The sequence below is a fragment of the Mesoplodon mirus genome (genome assembly GCF_964341445.2).
Source record: "Mesoplodon mirus genome assembly, chromosome: 2".
NCBI lineage: Eukaryota > Metazoa > Chordata > Mammalia > Artiodactyla > Ziphiidae > Mesoplodon > Mesoplodon mirus.
In genome coordinates, this window is record NC_138977.1 from 5,710,218 (window position 1) to 5,732,163 (window position 21,946).

Below are 21,946 nucleotides of genomic sequence, written 5' to 3' on the forward strand. Positions count from 1 at the left end.
ACTGAAATGATCAGAAGGAATTGTATTCCTGGGGGCCAAAAGATGCTGGAGGAGGTTCTGTGATCATACTCCTCTGAGTATACTTACTTATTTATATAAGTGTTTAGGTTTATAATATATACTTATATCAATGTTTAGGCTTATATATTATGATGGATCAGTTGTTTCTTCCTTTGATAATATAATAGAACATCAATGGAATTAAGATTTTGTAGACAATGAAGTTGTTTTCCTAATTGTGTCAATTCTTCTTTCTCTTATTCTAGAAAAGTTTTATCAAAAAAGAACAACAGTCTGTCAAGCCAGAATCAAAGCCACAACCCAGGTATATCTTTTATATGATAGCAGAAAAGTTTAAATTAATATGCTTGCTTTTGGTTTTATCCTGACTTAAGTATCTGGTTTAAAGAAATGTAGGTTGTTGAAAGCTCAAGTTTTCAACGTATCTTTTTCAAAGTTCCCATTTAATTTGACTAAGGCAAAGATAAAAAATTCTTATTTTTTTGAGTGTATTAATGCTCCTTCAGTAGACCAGGCTGTAGGTTTACTTTGCAGTGGCAAGTAAAAGCATTATAAACAGTACTGTATGATGTTTCAGCAGTTTTGTTTATTAGAAACTATGTCCTGCAATTCACTATGGTACAGCATGCCTTTCAGTGGCTCTATGAGGCATTCTTAAGATTGCTCCGCTTCTTTGTGTAGCAAACTTGTTGACAAACGTTTGTGAAAAAATAACTGATTTTGTGAGATAGATTGGAGAGTGAGATGGAAAGAAGGGATTATGGAAAATTAACAGTGAAGTTTCTGAAAAGGACAGGTTTCAGACCTGTGCTTTCTTTTTCACTAGTAATACATTAATTTATTAATTCAGCAGATATTATTTTTGTACTGACTCAGTGCAAAGCTCTGTGTCAAGCCATATAGATGCAAATAGCAAAAGGGTAGACCTTGGAGACTGAAGTTTGTCAGAGTAACCAGTTTGGAAAACTTACCCCTAGTAAATACAGGTTTATTCAAATATATTATTCAGGCTACCTTCTCTTACTTGACATCCTTCTTAATTCCTTCTCTCAGTTACTCAAAAGGTGTGGTCCATAATCCCTCATTCACAATTCCAAAATCTGGAAAGCTCCAGAAACTGAAAGTTGATGTCACCTAAGGTGATGCCAAAACTCTTAGTGTCAAAACCTGACCTGAAGTAATAAGTGATCATGATTACTCATAGTCTCTACTTTTCCCACTTCATGTGAATATTCATACTTTGCATACATATTAACATTAATTATATTAGCCAGTTAATATTAATATGTTCAATGATGGGACACTGCCCCAGACTTTACTTAAATGTTATATAATATATGGTATACATGCTATATTAATTTCCTAGACTTTGAAACAAAATCTGAATTCCCAAATACATCTGACTCTAAGGTTCAAGTATTATGGAATTGCACTATATGGTAAATCTTGGCCAAATATGACTGTGAAATAATGCCAAACAATTGTTTAAACCTCCAATAAATAAATATCCAGTTTAAGATTAGATGTTTTCTGAGAGTTAGTCTCATAATAAATTTAGTAATAGCTAACTTCATTAGTAGTAGCACTCATTCTGTGCTTAGTTTGTACGAGGTACTTTCATATAACTCCCATAACAACACATGATGTATTTTATTATCACCATTTTACTGATGGGTAAACTGAGGTTGAATATTTCACTTAGGGTCAATCAGCTAGTTTGTGATAGAGCTGGATTCAAACGTAGGTCCTTTACTTGCAGTCATTGCTACATACTATAAGTTAATTATGCCAGAATGACCCCTGGCTAAAATTTCAAGTTCTGTGAGAGCAGAAGTAGTTGATTCTGTTAACATTTCTATCTATAGCTCATGGCACAATCCCAGCAATGTAGTAGACACTCAGAAAATATAACTGAACAAATGAACAATTTCCAGAGGAAAAGGAAAAACAGATTGTGTCTTGTCCTGATCAGAAAATTTTCTTTCAGTCTTTCACAGTTTATTCATTTAACAAGAAACATTAAGCACCTGCTGTATTAGATGCTAAGGACGGGGTGAACAAGAGAGACTCCTTACATTTGTGGAATTTAAAGCCTAGGCAGAGTTCTCAGTTGCTGTTCACCATGGAGGGAGACAGAAATTGGAGTTTAAGTCCTTTCAGATGACAGGATTTAGTAAACACCTCAATCTCTCCATGGAAATCTTAGAAGGCCAGCACCTACGGAGTGGAGATTATACCCCAGGACTAAGGAATTCACCTTAGTACAAGGGATGAAACAAACAGATTTACCCTAACAAAAGCATAAAACTTAGCCTCAACAAGTTCAAGATGATAAACCAGTAACTTAGCTACCACCTAGAATTAAAAAACAATCAACATTCTTTCAAGGACAGTAACATAATCCACAATCCCTACAATGTACAATGTCTAGTACACAACAAATAAGATGTTAGACATGTTAAGAAACAGGAAAATCTGGGTTACATCAAAGAAAAAGATATCCCAAATGTTAGAATTAGCAGACAAGAGCTTGAAAGTAGTTACTATAAATGTTCAAGAACTTAAAGAAAAAGATGTTCCTAATAATAGAGAATCCCAGTGCATAAATGGAAAATGTAAGGACAATAATCAAATGAAAGTTCTTGAACTGAGAAATAACGTATCTGATGTGAAAATTTCATTGAATGGTTGAACACCATATTGGAGAAGGCAGTAGAGAAGATTAGTAAACTTGTAGATCTATAGACTAATCTAAACAAAACAATTGATTGAGAACAAAATGAACAAAGCCTGATGGGCCTATAAATTAACATCAAGTGGTCTTTCATATGTGAATTGGAGTCTCAGAAGAAGAGAACTAGAATAAGGCAGAAAAATTAGTTGAAGAAATAGTAGCTGGGGGCTTCCCTGGTGGCGCAGTGGTTAAGAATCCGCCTGCCAGTTCAGGTGGCATGGGTTCGAGCCCTGGTCTGGGAAGATCCCACATGCCATGGAGCAACTAAGCCTGTGCGCCACAACTACTGAGCCTGTGCTCTAGAACCCACAAGCCACAACTACTGAGCCCACAGTCCACAACTACTAAAGCCCATGCGCCTAGAGCCTGTGCTCTGCAACAAGAGAAGCCACCGCAATGAGAAGCCCACGGACTGCAATGAAGAGTAGCCCCCGCTCGTCATAACTAGAGAAAGCCCACGTGCAGCAACGAAGACCCAACAAGCCAAAAATAAATTAATAAAATAAATACATTTATATAAAAAAGAAAGAATAGCTGGAAATTTCCAAATTTAATGAAAAACATCTTTACGCGTCCAAGAAGATATCACATCTAAGCAAGATAAACACAAGAAAAAACACGTAGGCATATCATAGGTAAAGAGTTGAGAATTAAAGGCAAAGAAAAACCTTTGAAATAACCAGCAGGTAAAAATACACATTGTACAAAGGGTTACAATTCTGAGAATGATGGACGTCTTCTCACTGGAAATGATGCAGACCAGAAGGCAATGAAATTATATATTTAAAGTGCTAAAAGAAAGAGATTATCAGCTGATAATTCTGTATCTAGTCAAACTATCTCACAGCATTGAGGTTGAAAAAAGAAATTTTCAGCTAAATTAAAGAAATGAGAATATACTGCCAACTGATCTGTTTTTCACAAATGTTAAAGGAAGCTCTTCATGCTGAGAGAAATGACACCTGTTATATATTTGAATCTACAGGAAGAAATAAAGAACATTGAACATAGAAAATATATGATGAAAATATATGAAAAAGAATATTTTTTCCAATTATTTTTAAATTGAACATTTTAGGCAAAATCATAACATTATGATGGTACTTATAAGTAGGTAGATGCAAAAATATATATGACAATGCTAGCAAAATAATGGACTTATACTTTTGCAAGTTTCTTTCATTTTATGTGTAGTGGTATTAACTCTAAGTAGAGTGTGGTAGGAAAGCAAATTATAATTCCCATAGCAACCACTAATACAAAAAGATAAACCTAAAAGATAATACGAAAACTAAAATGGAATATCAAAAACTATTTGGTTATCCCAAAAGAAGACAGGAAAGGGAGAACATATAATGCGTGAATAAAAAAAAATAGTAAATGGTAGACTTAAACCCAACTGTACCAACATTTATATTTCATATACAGAATAAACATGCTGTTAAAAGTAAGAGATTGTCAGGATGGATAAAAAAGCAAGAACCGGGCCTCCCTGGTGGCGCAGTGGTTGAGAGTCCGCCTGCCGATGCAGGGGATACGGGTTCGTGCCCCGGTCTGGGAGGATCCCATATGCCGCGGAGCGGCTGGGCCCGTGAGCCATGGCCGCTGGGCCTGCGCATCCGGAGCCTGTGCTCCGCAACGGGAGAGGCCACAACAGTGAGAGGCCCGCATACCGCAAAAAGAAAAAAAAAAAAAAAAAAAAAAGCAAGAACCAACTCTATGCTGTTTATAAGAGATGAACATAAAAAGACATTAATTGGAAGTAAAAGGTTAGAGAAAAGATACACAATGAAAAAAAGCTAGCAGAAGAGTGCTAGGGTGGCTATACATCAAAGTAGACTTCAAGGACGATTTCCAGACATAAAGAGGACACTTCATAATTGTAAAAGAATGAATTAATCAGAATTAGATAATAATCCTAAGTGTGTATGACTTAATAATAGAGCTTTAACACAAAGCAGAAATTGACAGGATTAAAGAATAAAATGGACAACTGCATAATTATGACTGGAATTTTTTTACATGTCTTTTAGTAATTGATAGGAAAATTAGTAAAAAGAGTAAATGACAACATAGCAGGTTTGAACAAACCGTCAACTGATTTGAACTAATTAACGTTTGTAGACTACAACCAACAAATGTAGAAGATACGTTTTTTTTTTTTAAATGCACGTGTAACATTCATTATAGGGATAAGAACAGAGAGCAATGAAATAAAAAAACAGAAACAATAAAGCAAATTAAGAAAGCCAAAAGTTGGTTCTTTGAAAAGATTAGTAGAATTTGTAAGCTCCTAACAAAACTAAGAAAAAGAGATAAAACACAAATTACCAATATTAAAAATGAAAGAAGTGGAATCACTATATATTCTATAGACATTAAAAGGAGAAAAGATTATATGAATAAGTTCAGGCCTACCACATTCAATAACTGAGATGAAATGGACAAATTCTTGAAAAAAGACAACATACCAAAACTGACACAGAACAAATAGAAAATCTGAATAACCCATATCTATTAAAGAAATTGAATTTGTCATCAAAAACCTTTTCACAAAAAGACTTGCTTTAAGGGAAAGAATACTATATATTTTTAAGCTATTTGATGGTGTTAGCTTATCTTCTTATGTAAGTCTTTTTCCTGTAAATATCCTTTACCTGGTTAGTTTGAGTGGGAAGTCTTTTTTTTTCTCATAGGTATTACTAAAGTAAAATTTAGTCCAGCCCTTTCAATAATAAAGTTGTACAGTCTGAAAGGTGAGTGTTTATTGTATTTATTTTCCTGGAGCCAACTAGCTACTCTGAATGCTAAGCATTTTCCTGTACCGTCTGCCATCTGTTGCAGTATAAAGAGCTGTGGCAGTTTTGCAGGGACATCTAGCTAACTTTTGCAGGGCTGTCATAAACATTTTAGAGGATGATGGCTGAAGGGGAGTTTAGAGATCACTTGATTCAATTCTTTTAATTTCCAGGTGAGAAAGTAAAAGTTTACAAAGATTAAGTGTCTTCTTCAAGGTCACAAAAGTAAAAAGAAAAAAAACCCCAAAATTGTTACTAGAGTCCAACACTCAATTCATAGTGTTCTTACTCAGTCATGCTGCTTTTGTGCCATCTGTATCTTAAGTTTTAACAGCCTTTCTGATGATTACTTAAGAGAAGTAGACTGAAACTAATGAATTAGCAAGTACAAGAGTGGCTCTAGTGATTAAAACATATTACTAGATAGAATTCTGGTGAAAGAGAGAGATAAAAGAAAGTGAAACAATGTGAAAACAGAGTGAAGTAGTGAATGACATAAAACTAAATATTTCACATGCAGACACATTTCACTGAAAATATTTAAGTGAAACACTATTAAGATTTTCTTCTTCATTTGAAATCCTATACCATTTATGTCATAGAAATTCTGTGAAACTTTAGAATCCAAATGTTGGGACCCTTTAAGCTTGTCTTAAAGAATTTTTCTTGTTAGAGAGAAATCTACCATATATTTTCAGCTAGAGGTTTCCGTAGAATATGCATGAGACAGAGTATATTATAACCTTCCATCAGTCATCTGTCAATTTCAGTAAGGTACTGGCCAATTTCTAAAGTACTTTTGCATTTCAAGGGTGAAAATATGTCACACATATATCACCATTGCCAGGCTACAATAAATATAAGAGAGTTTGGTTTTTTCCCCCTCTTCTTAGTTACAGAAAAAAACAATGATGGAATTCATTTACCCATAACCACAAGCTTTGAGAGAACTCTCTACAGCTGGCAAATCGAACTGGCTTATGCACCCACTCAGCAGTGTTTTTTAAGGAGGCAGTCACTTGGCTGTTAAAAGGTTGGGATGGGAAGTTAAGCAAACTAAAAATGCTGTTGCTGCACTTGATTTGGAATTACTGCAAATTTGGGCACCCACTCCTGTTCTTGAGAGGGAAGGGAACCTGTTACCTTGTATGGATAAAGAGTGGTAGATAAGGCAGAGTTATAATTATTTTTGTCCTAATCTTCAGTGACCCTGAACCTAAAATGCATATTTTCACATTTCTATTTTTTTTTGTCCATCTTCTTATGTTTTCAACTGTAAAGATCTCAAAATTTAGAAGGAGAGAAAAAGATATAACAGTAGTGCTTAGGTCCACTTGCTATACAAATATGTATACAGATGTATATAAAACTTTTCATTAGCAGCATTATTAAACAAAGAACTATAATGCTCAAATCCAATACATTTAGGATAAATTTACCAGGTTCCAGATTCCACACAGTGGCTACCTGATTTTATTTTGGGGTTCTTAAATATATATTTGTGTTATTTTATGAGGGATATGATCTTATTGTCTTGATTTTCAATTCTGCTAAAAATACTCGTTTCATACACACCCTTGCCCAACATTTAGAGAATATAATGTTCATAAATGAGCAATATAATGCAAATTATTTGATTTCAGAATGCAAGTTTCTATTTCCTCAATATTTCAATTTGAATGGTAAATTTTGAAATTTTAAAGCTCCATAAATGTCAGAAGATTGTTAGAAATCCTTAAGGTTAAAGTATGGTTGAGAAAGCCTAAAACCTTTTTTAAGGGAAAAGAAAGGTTATGATGAGCTTTTCAAAACAAGCCAAGCAATTTCAGTTCAAATAGAATTGCCAAAGGAACGTTTTTACGAGTTTTATTGTTTTTCAAAGTAAAATACTTTATGTAAGATTTCTAAACCAGAAAGAATTAAAGCCCAATAGATGTAATTCTTAATTTGTAATTTAAAAAAAAGTAATATGTACACAAATTATAATATATATGTTTATGTTTTTACCCTTATAAAGGTAAAAAGTAAATGATATTTTGCAATGAGGTGGGATCTTGTCTTTTCCTAGCATCATCTTTTTAAAATCTTTTCATTAACTTCTTCATGCTTAACGCATTTTCTCTTATTTTGTATGGTATCATTAATATAAAAATATCAAAAGCAGTTTACATTATTAACTAAAAGGAAATAATACATTAGCACACAGAGTTCATTCTCAATATCTAAGTGAAAATTGTGAACCAGGATTGTAATCTATTGTACTATTACCATGACATTGTACTTTTATTTTCTGTGAGAAAGATTTATTCATATATCTTCCTTGAGGTCCACTTGAATTTGTTTGGCACCTCTAACTATATTGCAAATAGTATCTCCTTCTTTGTTCAGAGAAACTATTGTATTTCATGAATAAAACACTTATTCTCTTTTGATGTCTTTCAGAAGTGAGCTGTTAATTCTTTGCAGATTCATCTGACTTTAGTAATAAATTTTCCTTTCGTTGAATTTCTAAAGTACATAATTGTTTTTTTAAATGACTGATTTCCAAGTACAGAATAGAAAAATTGATGGGTCTTTAACTCATAGAGGAAAAATATTCTATCGTTAATTCATAATGTTAAAGTTGTAAGAAGTTGTAAAAGGTGGTCATCAGCCCCTCACCTTTTTACTATTTAATTTGTTTCAATTCTGGATGATAAAAACATTGTTATGTATACCATCTATGAAGTGTACCATTTTAGAACCCTTAAGTTCCTCTTTTTTTTTTCATTCTTTAGGATTCTGAGCATCCAGATAGTTCATGTAAATATGTAGATGAGGAATAATTATATATTTTCCCTTCCTATTTTGTAGCATGCTAGAACTAAAAGGGTAGTAGTAACTGGATATGACTCACTAATATGTTACTGAAAGGCAAAACTGTGCTAAGAATTCTAAATTTTCTCTTTTTTCGTATAATAGAATATATTACATTTACTGGCATATCTAAGTATGAAATTCATGTTTCAGAGTCTGGAGATTTAGCTAGGTACTTTAATGTTTCCTTTATATCTCTAAAATTACTGCATTTGTCCATCATCATTTTTTCTGAAATGGGTCAAGTCCTTTTATTTTATCTCAAAACAATTTTACAGTTTACCACCTAATAACTTTCCTTTGGCCTCTTCTAAAATTTGTTAATTACTAATGTAGTATGAGCTTGTTTATGGTATCTTCTGTGAACAGATTATTTTTTCTGGGTCAGTACCCAGCCTAAGCATTTTTTGAAAATAAATTTATAGTGGATAATATTTCTCCAGTGATACTACCTCTAGTTGTATTTTGTCTTTGGGGAATTATAGAATATCAGAGTTTAAGGAACCTTAAAGATTTTCTACTGAAACCCTCTACCCAAAGGGTGAATCTCCTCTATAACATGGTACCTACGTCACCTCTACTTGAAAACTCCAGGGATTAGTAATTACTCTGTTCAAGTGGAATCCATTTCATTCTAATTAGTGCTCTGACTTTGACAGCTCTCTCTATGAGACTCAGCACCTATCCCCCTTGAGCTGGTACCCACTGGTCCTGATTCTGTCTTCTTGAAGCCACTCTAGTTACCAATTCTCTCTTTAGATTCTCTCTTTCTATACACACACACACACACACACACACACACACACACATATCTTTATTAGATTTATATATTTATTAGGGTGCTAATTTAAATTAGCTTAAGTAAAATGGTAATTAAATCTGTTTGCTCATATAAGTAGAGATTCCAAGAGTGTAGAGTATGTCGGACATCTGTTCTTTTTATCTGTTTAACATCTTAGGCTCAACTGATTCAACAGGTTCAAGTAATGTCTTCAGGACGTGCTCTCCTTTCATTCATTTTAAATCTCTGCTTGCCCCTGTTTGGCCTTAAAACCTCTTACTACAGACTTTTTCTCCATGTGGTAAGCAAAGTGGTTGGCTTCCAGCTGTTTGTAATTGACTTACTTCCTGCTCTTACCAGAAAGAAAGGCCTCATATTAGACACACACACAGAGAGAAATATTCTGGCTGACCTTCCAGCTTGGATGACATGGCCAGCCCTAGACAAATCCTAGTCATATGAGTGGAGAAGGAGAAGTGCAATTCCACAAGGGAAAGGAGGTGAAAACAGAGGAAAGGAACAGGTGCCCACCATACTCAAAAGTATCCCTTTTGAAGTGTGATGCTTAGGAAAGAACACAGTATTTCAGATGTAATTTTATGAATACAGTGTAGAGTGGAACCAAACTGTAGATATTCTAGATCAATTCATGAAGCCCGCCATATGTCAGCTTTGGGGGTCAGTTTCTTAAGGGCAATACTCACATTGATTTCAATTCTGAAAAAGAAATAAAACCCCAAACAAGCAAACCCTGAGCCTTTCTCAAATATTCTAATGTATCCCCATTCTGTTCTTTTGCTGTCCCTCCTTTCTTTTCTTTCTCTATCCCTTTTTTTCTTCCCTTCATCTATTATATATTGCCAGGTACACAAGGAAAAGTAGTCGCTCTTAGGGAATTCAGAGTATAGAGGGGTGATAGACCCAGATAATTAAGTTATGTGGTAACTACAATGATGGAGGAAAGGTACATAACCATCCTCATGAGTCTGAGAGGAATTATTTGTACAATCATATATATTAACCAATTGCAGGGCTTTATAAGCAAAGCCATCATATTTCAACATTGGATTTAGCTCCTTATCACTTTTGCCTGAGATAGTTAGCTCACATGTTACCTTTTCAATAATCCCACACCAGCCATAACACATTATTTAAAATTGCAATTTCCACCCCTGCTAGCACTCCCCAACTTCCTTACTCTGCTTTATTTTCTATCAAAGCATACATTGCCTTCTAAAATACTCAATAATTAACTTGTTTACTGTGATTACTGTCTGTCTCTCCCACTAGAACATAAGCTTAATGAGGACAGGGAGTTTTCTATGTTTTATTTATCAGTGTATCCTCAGTGCTAGAAGAGTATCTTACACTGAATGAATGAATGAATGAATGAATGAGTAAATGAATATATATTTGTTCAATGCATGGATTAAATCTTTGGATCTTTTCTCTGCCTTCTAATGATATTTTTCCCTTTCAGGAATTTATAACTCCTATCTCAGACTTTCTGCTCCTTCCTGGGTATCTTCACTGGGATATCCCATAACCATCTCTAAAAATTGAAATAATTATGTTTTCTCTTCCCCATGTCTTCTCTCCTATATTCCCTATCTCAGCTAGTAATGACACTATCCACCCTACCACCCAAGACTGCCCAGTCAGCCTATATTTCTCTACCTTGTTTACAAAGATTTTATGAGAATCTTGAAATTTGCCCTCCTGAAATTGAGAAACATCATAAATCACTCCCTGGTATAGTAATATAGTGAAAACAAAACAAAACAGTAATAAAATTAAAACAAAGGAAATGAATTCAGGATGGCATGGCATCCTTTTTGCACACATTCTGGCTCTTGGCACCACTACTACTTTCTTTAGTTCTTCACGTACCATCTGATTGATAACTAATACGATCTGATATTAAACAAACACAAGGACACCTGCTTTCGTCAAAGAAGCAAGGAAGCACCCCCGCCCCCCAACTCATTTCTAATAAAAACCTCCCTCTGGGCAAACTTGCAGAAAACCAAACTGACTGTATCTTCTAGCTGTGTTTACATTGACAGGACCAAGAGGGCTTAACTACAAGGAAGTGATATAAGCTGGCTGAACTTGAAATTGGGACAAAGGTCTCTCTACATCTATTTATCATCTCATTTTAATGCTAAAATTCCTGCCCAAGGACACCATGTTTGTTCCCTCTGCTTCTGACCCAAACTCCAAAGGACCATAAAAGGGCAGAAAAGAGGTGCAGACCCTGGTCCAGGAAATCACCACCCATTTCCATGAACCTAAATGACAAGACCTCTGCCCCATACCGCCCCTTTAGCCCCTTTTCCTATGAAAATCTCACCCTTGCCTACACTCAGGGAGAAGGGGCTTTTAGAGCAAGACCTCCTCCTCCATTCCTTGGTCAATGAATAATTTTTCTTTCTGCTGCTATAAAAAGTAATTTCGCCTTATTGATGCGAACAATAACCGGGTAGGGAAAGAAGCAGACATTATTGGTAACAATTCCTGTGTGGAATCAGAAGGAAAACATCTGAGAAACAGCAAGCAGAATAGTGAGAGGGAGAACACATAAGTTCTCATCTCTAAATCACAGTAATCCTACCCAGAAAAGTAAACTAAGAATGAATGGATGTCTCAAGCAGAGAAAGTCAGATTTTCCATTACTTTTTCATGGAAGCAGTCATACAGAGGGAGAGTAGGGAGGCAGAAGCATGGGGAGAGGGGGTTACAAAGTCCCATCCCTCTCCAGGTTGTTCCAAAGACTGTCCACATTTCCTGTTTTTCTAGTAGAATTTGACCTGCTTTCTGACCACCACTCTGAGTGTGCTTGCTTGAGGGTCTCCTCAATTCCTGGAAATGACAGTACCTAAAACAGTTATGTGGGTGGGAATAAAATATTGACTATAATATCAGAAATTTTTTTAGAATCACCTGAACTGTTATGGGGATTTATTTCATTACCTAAAGCCCGGTTCTAGGGAAAAGGAATCTGTGGACAGGCACCCATCTTCATTGTCTGCTCTTTTGGAGCAGAGATGAGAGAGACAGATGGCAGGGGGTGGAGCCAGCTCTTCTCCATAACTGATCAAAGTTTGGGTTGAGAGCAAAGGGCTACCCCAAGAGGAATAAATGAATGTTTTGGGAGAAAGACTCTACAACTCATTATGTTCCCTATTGCATAGATAAGCTCGTGAAAAATTGACACCTCTGGTCGCTGTGCCACAGAAAAATCAGCTCCCATTACACCTTTGGCGTAAACACCCTAGTCATTACAGACATCTTCAGTGGTAATTTTTTTCAGTGCCCTTCAGATAAAAACATGTAGGTACAATAAAAAGGTGGTTTAAATGTTTGTTTTAGAGAGAATTCCCTGGAAGTGCATCATGCTTACCTTGCCCATAATGTCAGAATCAATTAAATTTGAACAAAACCAGCGTTTCCTCTCTGCTTTTGTTTTTGTATTGTCTGAAATGATAATTTCAGTTTAATTCATAACAAATAGTGTTCCTCCAAAAAGCTGATATGTGCAGGAAAGAATAATTGCATTTTTTAAAACTGAATTTGGAATTTAAAAAGCTCTATCTTGGGCTTCCCTGGTGGCGCGGTGGTTGGGAGTCCGCCTGCCGATGCAGGGGACGCGGGTTCGTGCCCCGATCCCGGAGGATCCCACATGCCGCGGAGCGGCTGGGCCCGCGAGCCATGGCCGCGGAGCCTGTGTGTCCGGAGCCTGTGCTCCGCAGCGGGGGAGGCCACAGCAGTGAGAGGCCCGCGTACAGAAAAAAAAAAATAATAAAAAAAAAAAAATAAATAAAAAAATAAAAAAATAAAAAGCTCTATCTTGTTTTGATGAAGAACTGTTAGAAACTTGAAACCAAGTAGCAGCAGCAAAAGTAAAACCCGTCTTTCCAGATATATGACATGATGGGCTGGGAGAATGTCTTCCTAGGAAAATCAGGTATGGGGGCAGGGAGAAGAAATCCTCCCAGCCCATTGTATCATTTGCATTTCTGGATAGGTACTAGTTAGAGCACTTGAGGTTGTAAACTGTTGAAGCCAAGTACCCTCAGAGGCTTTAAATAGAATATCAACCTCACCCTTTAATATGATCTAGTGAAAGAGATTGCCATGGAACCGGGAGCTACCCAAAATAGGAGGGGTCTTGGGATTTTTGGCTCAGGGCAGGCTAGCATTTTGAGGAATGATCAGAACACACAAAAAATGTGTGGAAAGCACAGAAGAAAACACATCTCATTCACATATTTAAACTATTTAAAATTTTTGCCTTAACTAAACTGGTGTCTGTCTTCCACTTCAGGAGGATTGCACCTATTTTTAAAAGTTCCAGGAATCCTGTTTTGATTTTTTTTAAGTGAATAGGTCTTGCTAGCATGAAGCACTAAACCCTTGGGAAGATTTGAAAATGGAGTACTAAATAATATTGAGACAAGATTTTTCATGGAAATATGTAACATCCCTGTTCTTAAAAATCTCTTTCACCCATGCTGAATTTAATGCATTGTTTTTAAAGTGAACAGACCTCATATAGGACATTAAAGTAGGCCACAAACTTGTTTCACTTGTTAGCCAAGTTGCTTTCAGATCCAGCATTCAAAGCATGAGGGCATCACGTGTTTCTACTTCAAGGCTGCAAGTACAGGAAACGAAAGCCCTTGACATAGCTTGGTAGCAGAGGATCCAGATCAGAGTAAATTGTGTAAATTATAACTAAATTACAAAGCATTTGGACAAAGCAGGCATGATAGTCTAATCAGGAAAGCAGTGATATTTACTTCTCGATAATGCAGGTTGGAAGAGGAATTGGGGGTAGGGAGGCATCACAAATCTCTTTTAATGTGTTTCCGAACTTGGCAACCTGAATTGATTTTGTCACATATTTGCAGCTTAAAAAGTATTTGGCTTTTACAACAGCCAAAATAAGTGTCCTTTAATCACTTTCAACCTATGAACAGATGGGCAAAGAGTGCTTTGATAAATGGAACATACAAAATACTTCAATATCAGCCAAAACTAGTTAGTAGCAATGTCTGAAACAAACTCTAAAACTGATGTAGTGTTTAATATATATTATCGTATAAGCATTAGCAGTTGAAAGGAAATTCCCTGTTCAAATGTTTGCCAAGCTCAGTGTCTAATGTTTAGATATGATTAACTTACTAATTAACTTATTGTATCTTTTCTCACATGCAATCTTGTTTGATGATTCCTTCTCTCACTGAAAACTATCTGATCTGATACCTTGATCATAGCCTAGATTCATAGGTAGGTAACTTGATTCGACCTCTTGATGGATGGGGCTATAAAATCACATTGCAAAGATAGGGACATAAGGAAGCATTAATTGGCCATCAGTGCAATCAGTTTACCACAGTGAGCTCCTAATACATTTATATTAATAATATTTTAGTTGTTATATATTTAACTTAAGGAGGAGACTTTTCTTTGATTTCTTTTCATGGTTTGGACTTGGATAAATAGGACAGCTTTCAATGTATTGACTATTTCAATATATTCAATAGTAGTGCTGAATTAAGTAAAACTATGGATCATTGTACTGAGTTCAGAGATCATGGGGATAATCAAGGAAACGGCATGGCCATGAAGTGGCAATGGCACATAACAAGCTTTATCTGGGCATCATATGGACAGCTTTGTGTGAGAGGGGAAGTCCCTCACAGCAGAAGACTTTCTAGAGACCATGACATAGAGCCATCACCCAGAAGGGGACAAGGGTAACGGAACTCCTGGGGGAATGGGAGAGTCAGAGGGGGGCTTACATGTCTATGTGATATCACTCACAGCAAGATGGGGATGTCTCTGGGTCAGAGAGCTCCAGTGGGCAGCAGTGGCTTGTGGTCTTTTATGGCCTCAAGCTTTGTCTTATCTATGGCTAGTAGATGTTGGTTATAGTTTCATGGGACATGCAAAACAGGCAGGCTCTAAATGGCTAAAAAATATGCTTGTTTGGGCCATATTTAAAACAATTGGATGTTTAAGAATTTTGAGTTTGGAGCCAGCAGGCTTTTGAGCTAATCCTTGCCTAACGTAAGAAGTAAACAACATCGGGGCCAATATACAAGGGCCATTTTTGACTCATTTATTTAACAACTATGCCACACATACCTTGCCATTTCTAGCATTCCTCCCCTTACACAGTGAAGGAAAGAAATCTTTGGTATGGTCTTGCAGCCATCTGGGACACCCAAAAGATAGGTTAAAAAGACATCACAACAGTTTGTTTTTAAATTTGGGGCTTGAATTTGAATTGGAAAGAATTTTCACAGGAGGCGCAGTATCAGTAAAAGTTATAGGTGCCTTTAGAGTAAAAAAAAAGTAGCATAGCTACAGGTAACATTAAATATTAGGAATACCAGATTTTGTAAGAAGTAGGTCACAAGGAAGAAGAAAAAAAGATTTATAAGCCTGATAGGAGAAATATTTTTGTGATACAGGAACTTCTGTTTCCTAGGAAAACTATAATGAAGGTAGTGAACGATTTTTCCTCTGTCTTATTAGGAGCAGACTATTATTCAAAAATCAGTTTCTCAGTGTAACAGAAAGGAAATCAAATTCTACTTTTACTTTCTTTCTGTATAACACCTATACAACATTTCATAGTTGAGGATTCATTCACAGACATTTCTCTATTTTAATATTAAGCTTGCTTATCAAAAGTGACCTAACTTTTTCAAAAATTTTGTATATTTCATAGCTTCTTTTAAACCCATTATTTGTAAATATAATTCGCTTTCCATCAAGCCTTCAATAAATTATTCTTCAACTTTAAATTTCCCTTTCTTTTATTTTTAACATTCTAATTGTTTAGAGATGTGCTGTTGATGAAAGTCCATATGGCTAGGGCCTAAGATAAAATTCTTTTCTTCTTCAATTGATAAAAAAACAGACAAAACCTATCCATCATTTTGTAAACATGTTTGTGTTTCCTTATAATCCTTTTAATTAATGTAGTTCTAATCACTCATATTAACTATAGCTTTTAACCAAAAATAACTAATTTCAATTCTCCTTCTCCCTTCCCCCGACCCCCTCCCACACTACATATACTTTTCAGTACATGACTAAGAACTCTGTGCCCTTCAAGGCAACTTAGGAGACCAGCAGAGATGTGATGACCACTGCTGGTACTTTAACAATATGCATTACACGTCACCTTACAGTCAGTCACACATATCCCTTTAAGATTTTTTTACACCTTATTGTTAGAACATGAAACTTTGACTATAAAGTTGGCTCATCTAGGTATTTCTAGAAGACTTATTTCTTCGAGAAAAAGGAGAAGAAGTCATCAACTCAGGATCCTTTAGATTTCACAGTAGGTCTTGAAACTCTGGCCAAGCCAGAAGTGACCATTTCTATTTCATCTGTATTCCCAGTTTATCTCATACATGGAGGACTGTTCATAAAAATTGTTATATTAAAGGAGCAAAAATACTCTTAGAAGGCAGAGCGCCCTCTTTTCTAAGCTATTCAAAATCAATCTTAATTTAAACAAACAAAAAGAAGACTTTGCCTTATTTTCTTTGCCTTTTCTAGTAGCTTTGTCTATTTGAATATTTCTCTACAGCACGTTATATTTTTGACTCGTTAATCTACAGAAGTTTTCTCAAGAGAGGGAATAAGAGAAAGAACCAACCAAATGTACAAAAGAGCTACAGTTACAAGAACATCATACAAGGCTAACTTCCTTTCTTTTGCAAAGACAAAAAGGACATTTTTCATTTATATACACAAACACAAAGAAATAACAGCCTCGGTTCTGTATCTTTAACTATAGGTCAAAAGTAAATATGGAGAACAATTTTCTGTGCTTGAGCAAATGTCACTGATCAGTAGTGGCTACTTTTTGTGCCAGTACCATAATGTCTTGATTACTGTAGCTTTGTAGTATAGTCTGAAGTCCAGGAACCTGATTCCTCCAGCTTCGTTTTTCTTTCTCAAGATTGCTTTGGCTATTTGGGGTCTTTTGTTAAAAAAAAAAAAAATCCAACAACAACAAAAAAAAATAGAAAAAAAGATGTTTGTATGCTAAAAATTGCAAGGAAACTACACTTTGAACTTTGGAAGACTTTGAAAAAACTGACTACCTATAAAAAATGCAACAGATATATAAAGGAAAAAAGCAAACACAAGATTGCCAAGGTTACGGACAGTCTTTTCATAGTAGAAAGTCTGTAGTTTTCTCACAAGGTCATCATCACTGCAAGGATGGACCATCCATATCAGCGCTGCAGGGCTTGTCATGTTTTCCAGTATGATCCCTCACTTCTGCGATTCTGCAGTCCATGGCTCTAACAATACACTATGCTGCCTCTCAGTTGAGTGCATCTGGAAAATAAAATTACTTTTCAGATGATGTTTGGTAAGTAGAGTATCAGTGCCAAATAATTTTGAAGGAATCTTTAGTTTAAAACAGCTTCTGGGACAGGAAAGTTATTTTTACTAATGTGCCTTGTCATAGGAAAATATTTTGTTCCTTAGATACTATATCTCTCTTTTGAATAGTTGTGGATAAGCTTTGACAGATTCACTTTCTTTTGGGTTTCCTTTCTTCAGAAGGTTAATTTATACACATTATATTAATTGTGGCATATTCAACCTTCTTTGGAGAACCCTATTGGAATGTTCAGTTGATATACCTATGAATTTTATGCACTAATTACAATATATTTCCTATTTCAATATATTCATTATGAAAGTGAATTTAAGACTTTTTAGGAGTTTATTTTTCTTATTAACGCTAATAAGAAAGTTTTATATTTTATTTTTAGCCCCAAATCTATTCTAAGTAAAAGTGATAAACTTGACAATAAAGTTAAAAGAACTGGACCACACATGGAAGTCTTCCAAGTGTTCCGGGGAAGGAAAAAATTCGCAATTACCAAAAACATAATTAGAATGGTCATCGTCATGCAGGCACTTGTCAGAGGTTGGCTTGAACGCAAAAGATTCCAAAGAATAATGATCAAGGTAAAGCATATATTGAATATTATAATGTGTTTTAAAAGTCTTTTATTCTTCCAGTTTTATTGAGATATAACTTATATACAGCACTGTACAAGTTTAAAGTATACAGCCTAATGATTTGACTTACATACATCACAAAATGATTACCACAGTAAGTTTAATGACCACACATCATCTCATATAGATACAAAATTAAGAAATAGAAAACAAATTTCCCTGTGATGAGAACTCTTCAGGATTTACTCTTAGCTGAGTTCATTATATTTGTCCTACTGTACATGACATCCCTAGTACTCATTTATCCTATAACTGGAAGTTTGTACCTGTTGACTGCTTTCCTCCAATTTCCCCTTCGCCTCCCCCTCTCCTCTGGTAACCACAAATCTGGTCTCTTTTTCTATGAGTTAGTTTGTTGTTTTTGAGGTGTAATTGACCTACAACACTATGTTAGTTCCTATTTCACAACATAGGAGTTGATACTTTTATATATTTCAAAATGATCATCACAACAAGTGTAGTTATCATTTGTCACCATACAAAGATATTATGTAATTACTGAGTAAATTCCCCATACTGTACATTTCATACCTGTGACTCATATATTTTACAATTGGAAATTTATACTTCTTAATCTCTTTTACCTGTTTCTCTCCTCCCTCCGACCCCCTCTCCTCTGGCAAAAACCTGTTTGTATCTATGACTCTGTTTCTGTTTGGTTATGTTTGTTCATTTGTTTTCCTTTTTATATTCCACATATACGTGAAATCATGCAATATTTGTCTTTCTCTGTCTGACTTATTTCACTTAGCATAATGCCCTCTAGGTCCATACAAATATCCTCTAGGTTGTCACAAATGGCAAGATTTCATTCTTTTTTCTTTTGACTGAGTATAAGTATATAAATATACACATTTTTAGCTATGTATAAAAGTATAGATATATACATTTATATATATTTTCTAAATGTACTTAAAGTATAAATTTATATATAAAATACATTTATGTATATACTTTATATATATGTATATATACCACATTTTTTTAAGCAATCTCCTGGATATTTATTTATTTATTTATATCTTTATTGGAGTATAATTACTTTACAATGTTGTGTTAGTTTCTGCTGTATAACAAAGTGAATCAGCTATATGTGTACATGTATCCCCATATTCCCTCCCTCTTGAGCCTCCCTCCCACTCTCCCTATCCCACCCCTCTAGGTGGTCACAAAGCACCAAGCTGATCTCCCTGTGCTATGCAGCTGCTTCCCACTAGCTATCTGTTTTACATTTGGTAGTGTATATATGTCAATGCCACTCTCTAACTTCATCCCAGCTTCCCCTTCTCCCCTCCCCCGTGTCCTCAAGTCCATTCTCTACGTCTGCGTCTTTATTCCTGTCCTGCCCTAGGTTCATCAGAACCATTTTCTTTCTAGATTCCATATATATGTGTTAGCATACAGTATTTGTTTTTCTTTTTCTGACTTACTTCACTCTGTATGAAAGTCTCTAGACCCATCCACCTCACTACAAATAACTCAATTTCATTTCTTTTTATGGCTGAGTAATATTCCATTTTATATATGTACCACATCTTTTTTATCCATTCATCTGTCGATGGACACTTAGGTTGTTTCCATGTCCTGGCTATTGTAAATAGTGCTTCAATGAACACTGTGATACATGTCTCTTTTTGAATTATGGTTTTCTCAGGGTATATGCCCAGTAGTGGGATTGCTGGGTCATATGGTAGTTCTATTTTTAGTTTTTTAAGGAACCTCCATACTGTTCTCCATAGTGGCTGTATCAATTTACATTCCTACCAACAGTGCAAGAGGGTTCCATTTTCACCACACCCTCTCCAGCCTTTATTGTTTGTAGATTTTTGATGATGGCCATTCTGACTGGTGTACCACATCTTCTTTATCCATTCGTTCGTCAAGGGACATTTAGATTCAATTAAGCAGACTTTTGAATAGTCACCTTGTCAATATACCTATATGATTTTTCTAAATAATGTTCTGTCTACATTCTTTGGTTTAAGAAAATGTTATGTATAATATACTCTTGTGACAGTTTCAGATTGTATCAAGCTGGAGACTGTGAACAAATGCCTAGCTTATCCTTAACCCAGCAGTTCTGGGATTACTTTTACTCTAAGGCTGAGAGCACCTATTTGCCTTGATTTTGTTTCTCCTATGCTATATGCTTATTCTCTGTTTAAAGCAACTTTCCACTTCCCACACTCCTGAGTACTCTTTCAGTGCATAAACCTTCACCTCAAAAAGAAACTACGTACACATCCACACACCCACCTGAGCAACTTTTATAAACAGCAATCCTGACATTCAGAATAAAGCATAAGGACCTATTTTGGCTGGGCAAATGCAGAAGAACCTGAGTGGATGGATTTTGGCAAAACTTTGAGAGAATCCAAAAATGTTTCACCTTGAGGACTAAAGTTGTGCTACTCATAAAGGAATTTGGAAAACCAACTAGAAATAGAAGAATAGATTAAGAGTGCCCACTTGAATTCCTGGATTATCTGGGAGGAGCCCCCCAAATGGCCTCTCATTGGGCACCCTGAATGAATTTCTCTGAGAATACAGGCTTGCTGTTAGAAGGTAGTCCATTTGCCTATCAATGTGTGTATATTTATACATGCATTAATATGTACATATAACATACATTTGTAGTTCTGATGATTAAATGTGATAAGCATCCCATATAGTTAATCTCTCAGTAATTCTGTGAAATCTCTGCTTCACATTTTATATGTGAAGAAACCGATGCTCAGAGAAATTAAGTCATTTGACTAGAGTTGCCCTCCTGGTAAGTGACAGAGCTAGAATTCAAACCCTTGTCTGACCCCAAAGCCCATGCTCATTCTACATATTATATCATCGACTTAAACTACTTTATAGCTGATTGCTCCCTAATCTAATCTAAGGCCCTATCCCAGACCTATCTCTCTAGCTCTAGATTTAGGCATTTAATTTCCCATTTGCAAGGTCCATAGTTAAATCAAACTCCACGGAGCCTTCAATGAACTTATTTTCTTACTCCACAAAGCTCTTCCTTTCCTGTACTACCTATTTTGGTGAACTGTCCCACAACCCATTTTCCAAGGTCTACACCTGGAGTTTTCTTAGTCTCCTTCAACTTTCTCACCCCCATATTCAATTGGTCACCACTTCCTTAACATTTCTTGTGCTGCTCTTCCTCTCTGGGCTCTTACCATAGCTCCTATTTATCACTCCTCACATGGAGAACTGCAGTAGTCTCCTAATTGGCCTCCCTGCCTATAGACCTACTCCCATCTAATCTGTCATATGCAATTGAGGAAATTCCACTCTGATGACCTTATTCCATTTCTTTATAGTCGTTTGATAGCCCCATGTTTCTTATCAGATGAAATACGAATTCTCTAACATAGTACACATGGCCTCCCTGGTCTGGCCATTTCCCACTGTCCAGCCTCATCACAGGACTCTTCTTCACTAATACCCTGTGCTCTAGCAAAGCCCAAATCCTTTAATTCCCTGATTGTTTCCTATTATCTTATGTTTATATACTGTTCTCTCAGACTGGAATACTCTTCCTAATTTTCTGATAAACTCCAACTCATTCTTTAAGATCTTCCTTAAGTGTTCACACCTAGACACCTTCTGTGGTCCATCAAGCAGAGCTGAGCTCTCTATTTTTGTTCGTTATTGTGCCCAGTCCTCTACATTTAGACTTTT

General features: G+C 35.7%; 1 protein-coding gene across 1 annotated transcript in view; it reads left to right on the plus strand.

Moving 5' to 3' along the window:
• The window catches only part of IQCM (IQ motif containing M), a gene marked incomplete at both ends in the record, with an annotated part of 428,042 nt that overhangs the window by 187,808 nt on the left and 218,288 nt on the right, over positions 1–21,946 (plus strand). The window contains 2 exons of the mRNA XM_082611212.1: positions 267–325; positions 18,010–18,208. Of these exons, the coding sequence (XP_082467338.1) occupies positions 267–325; positions 18,010–18,208 (258 nt within the window). The remainder of the gene's footprint in view (positions 1–266; positions 326–18,009; positions 18,209–21,946) is intronic.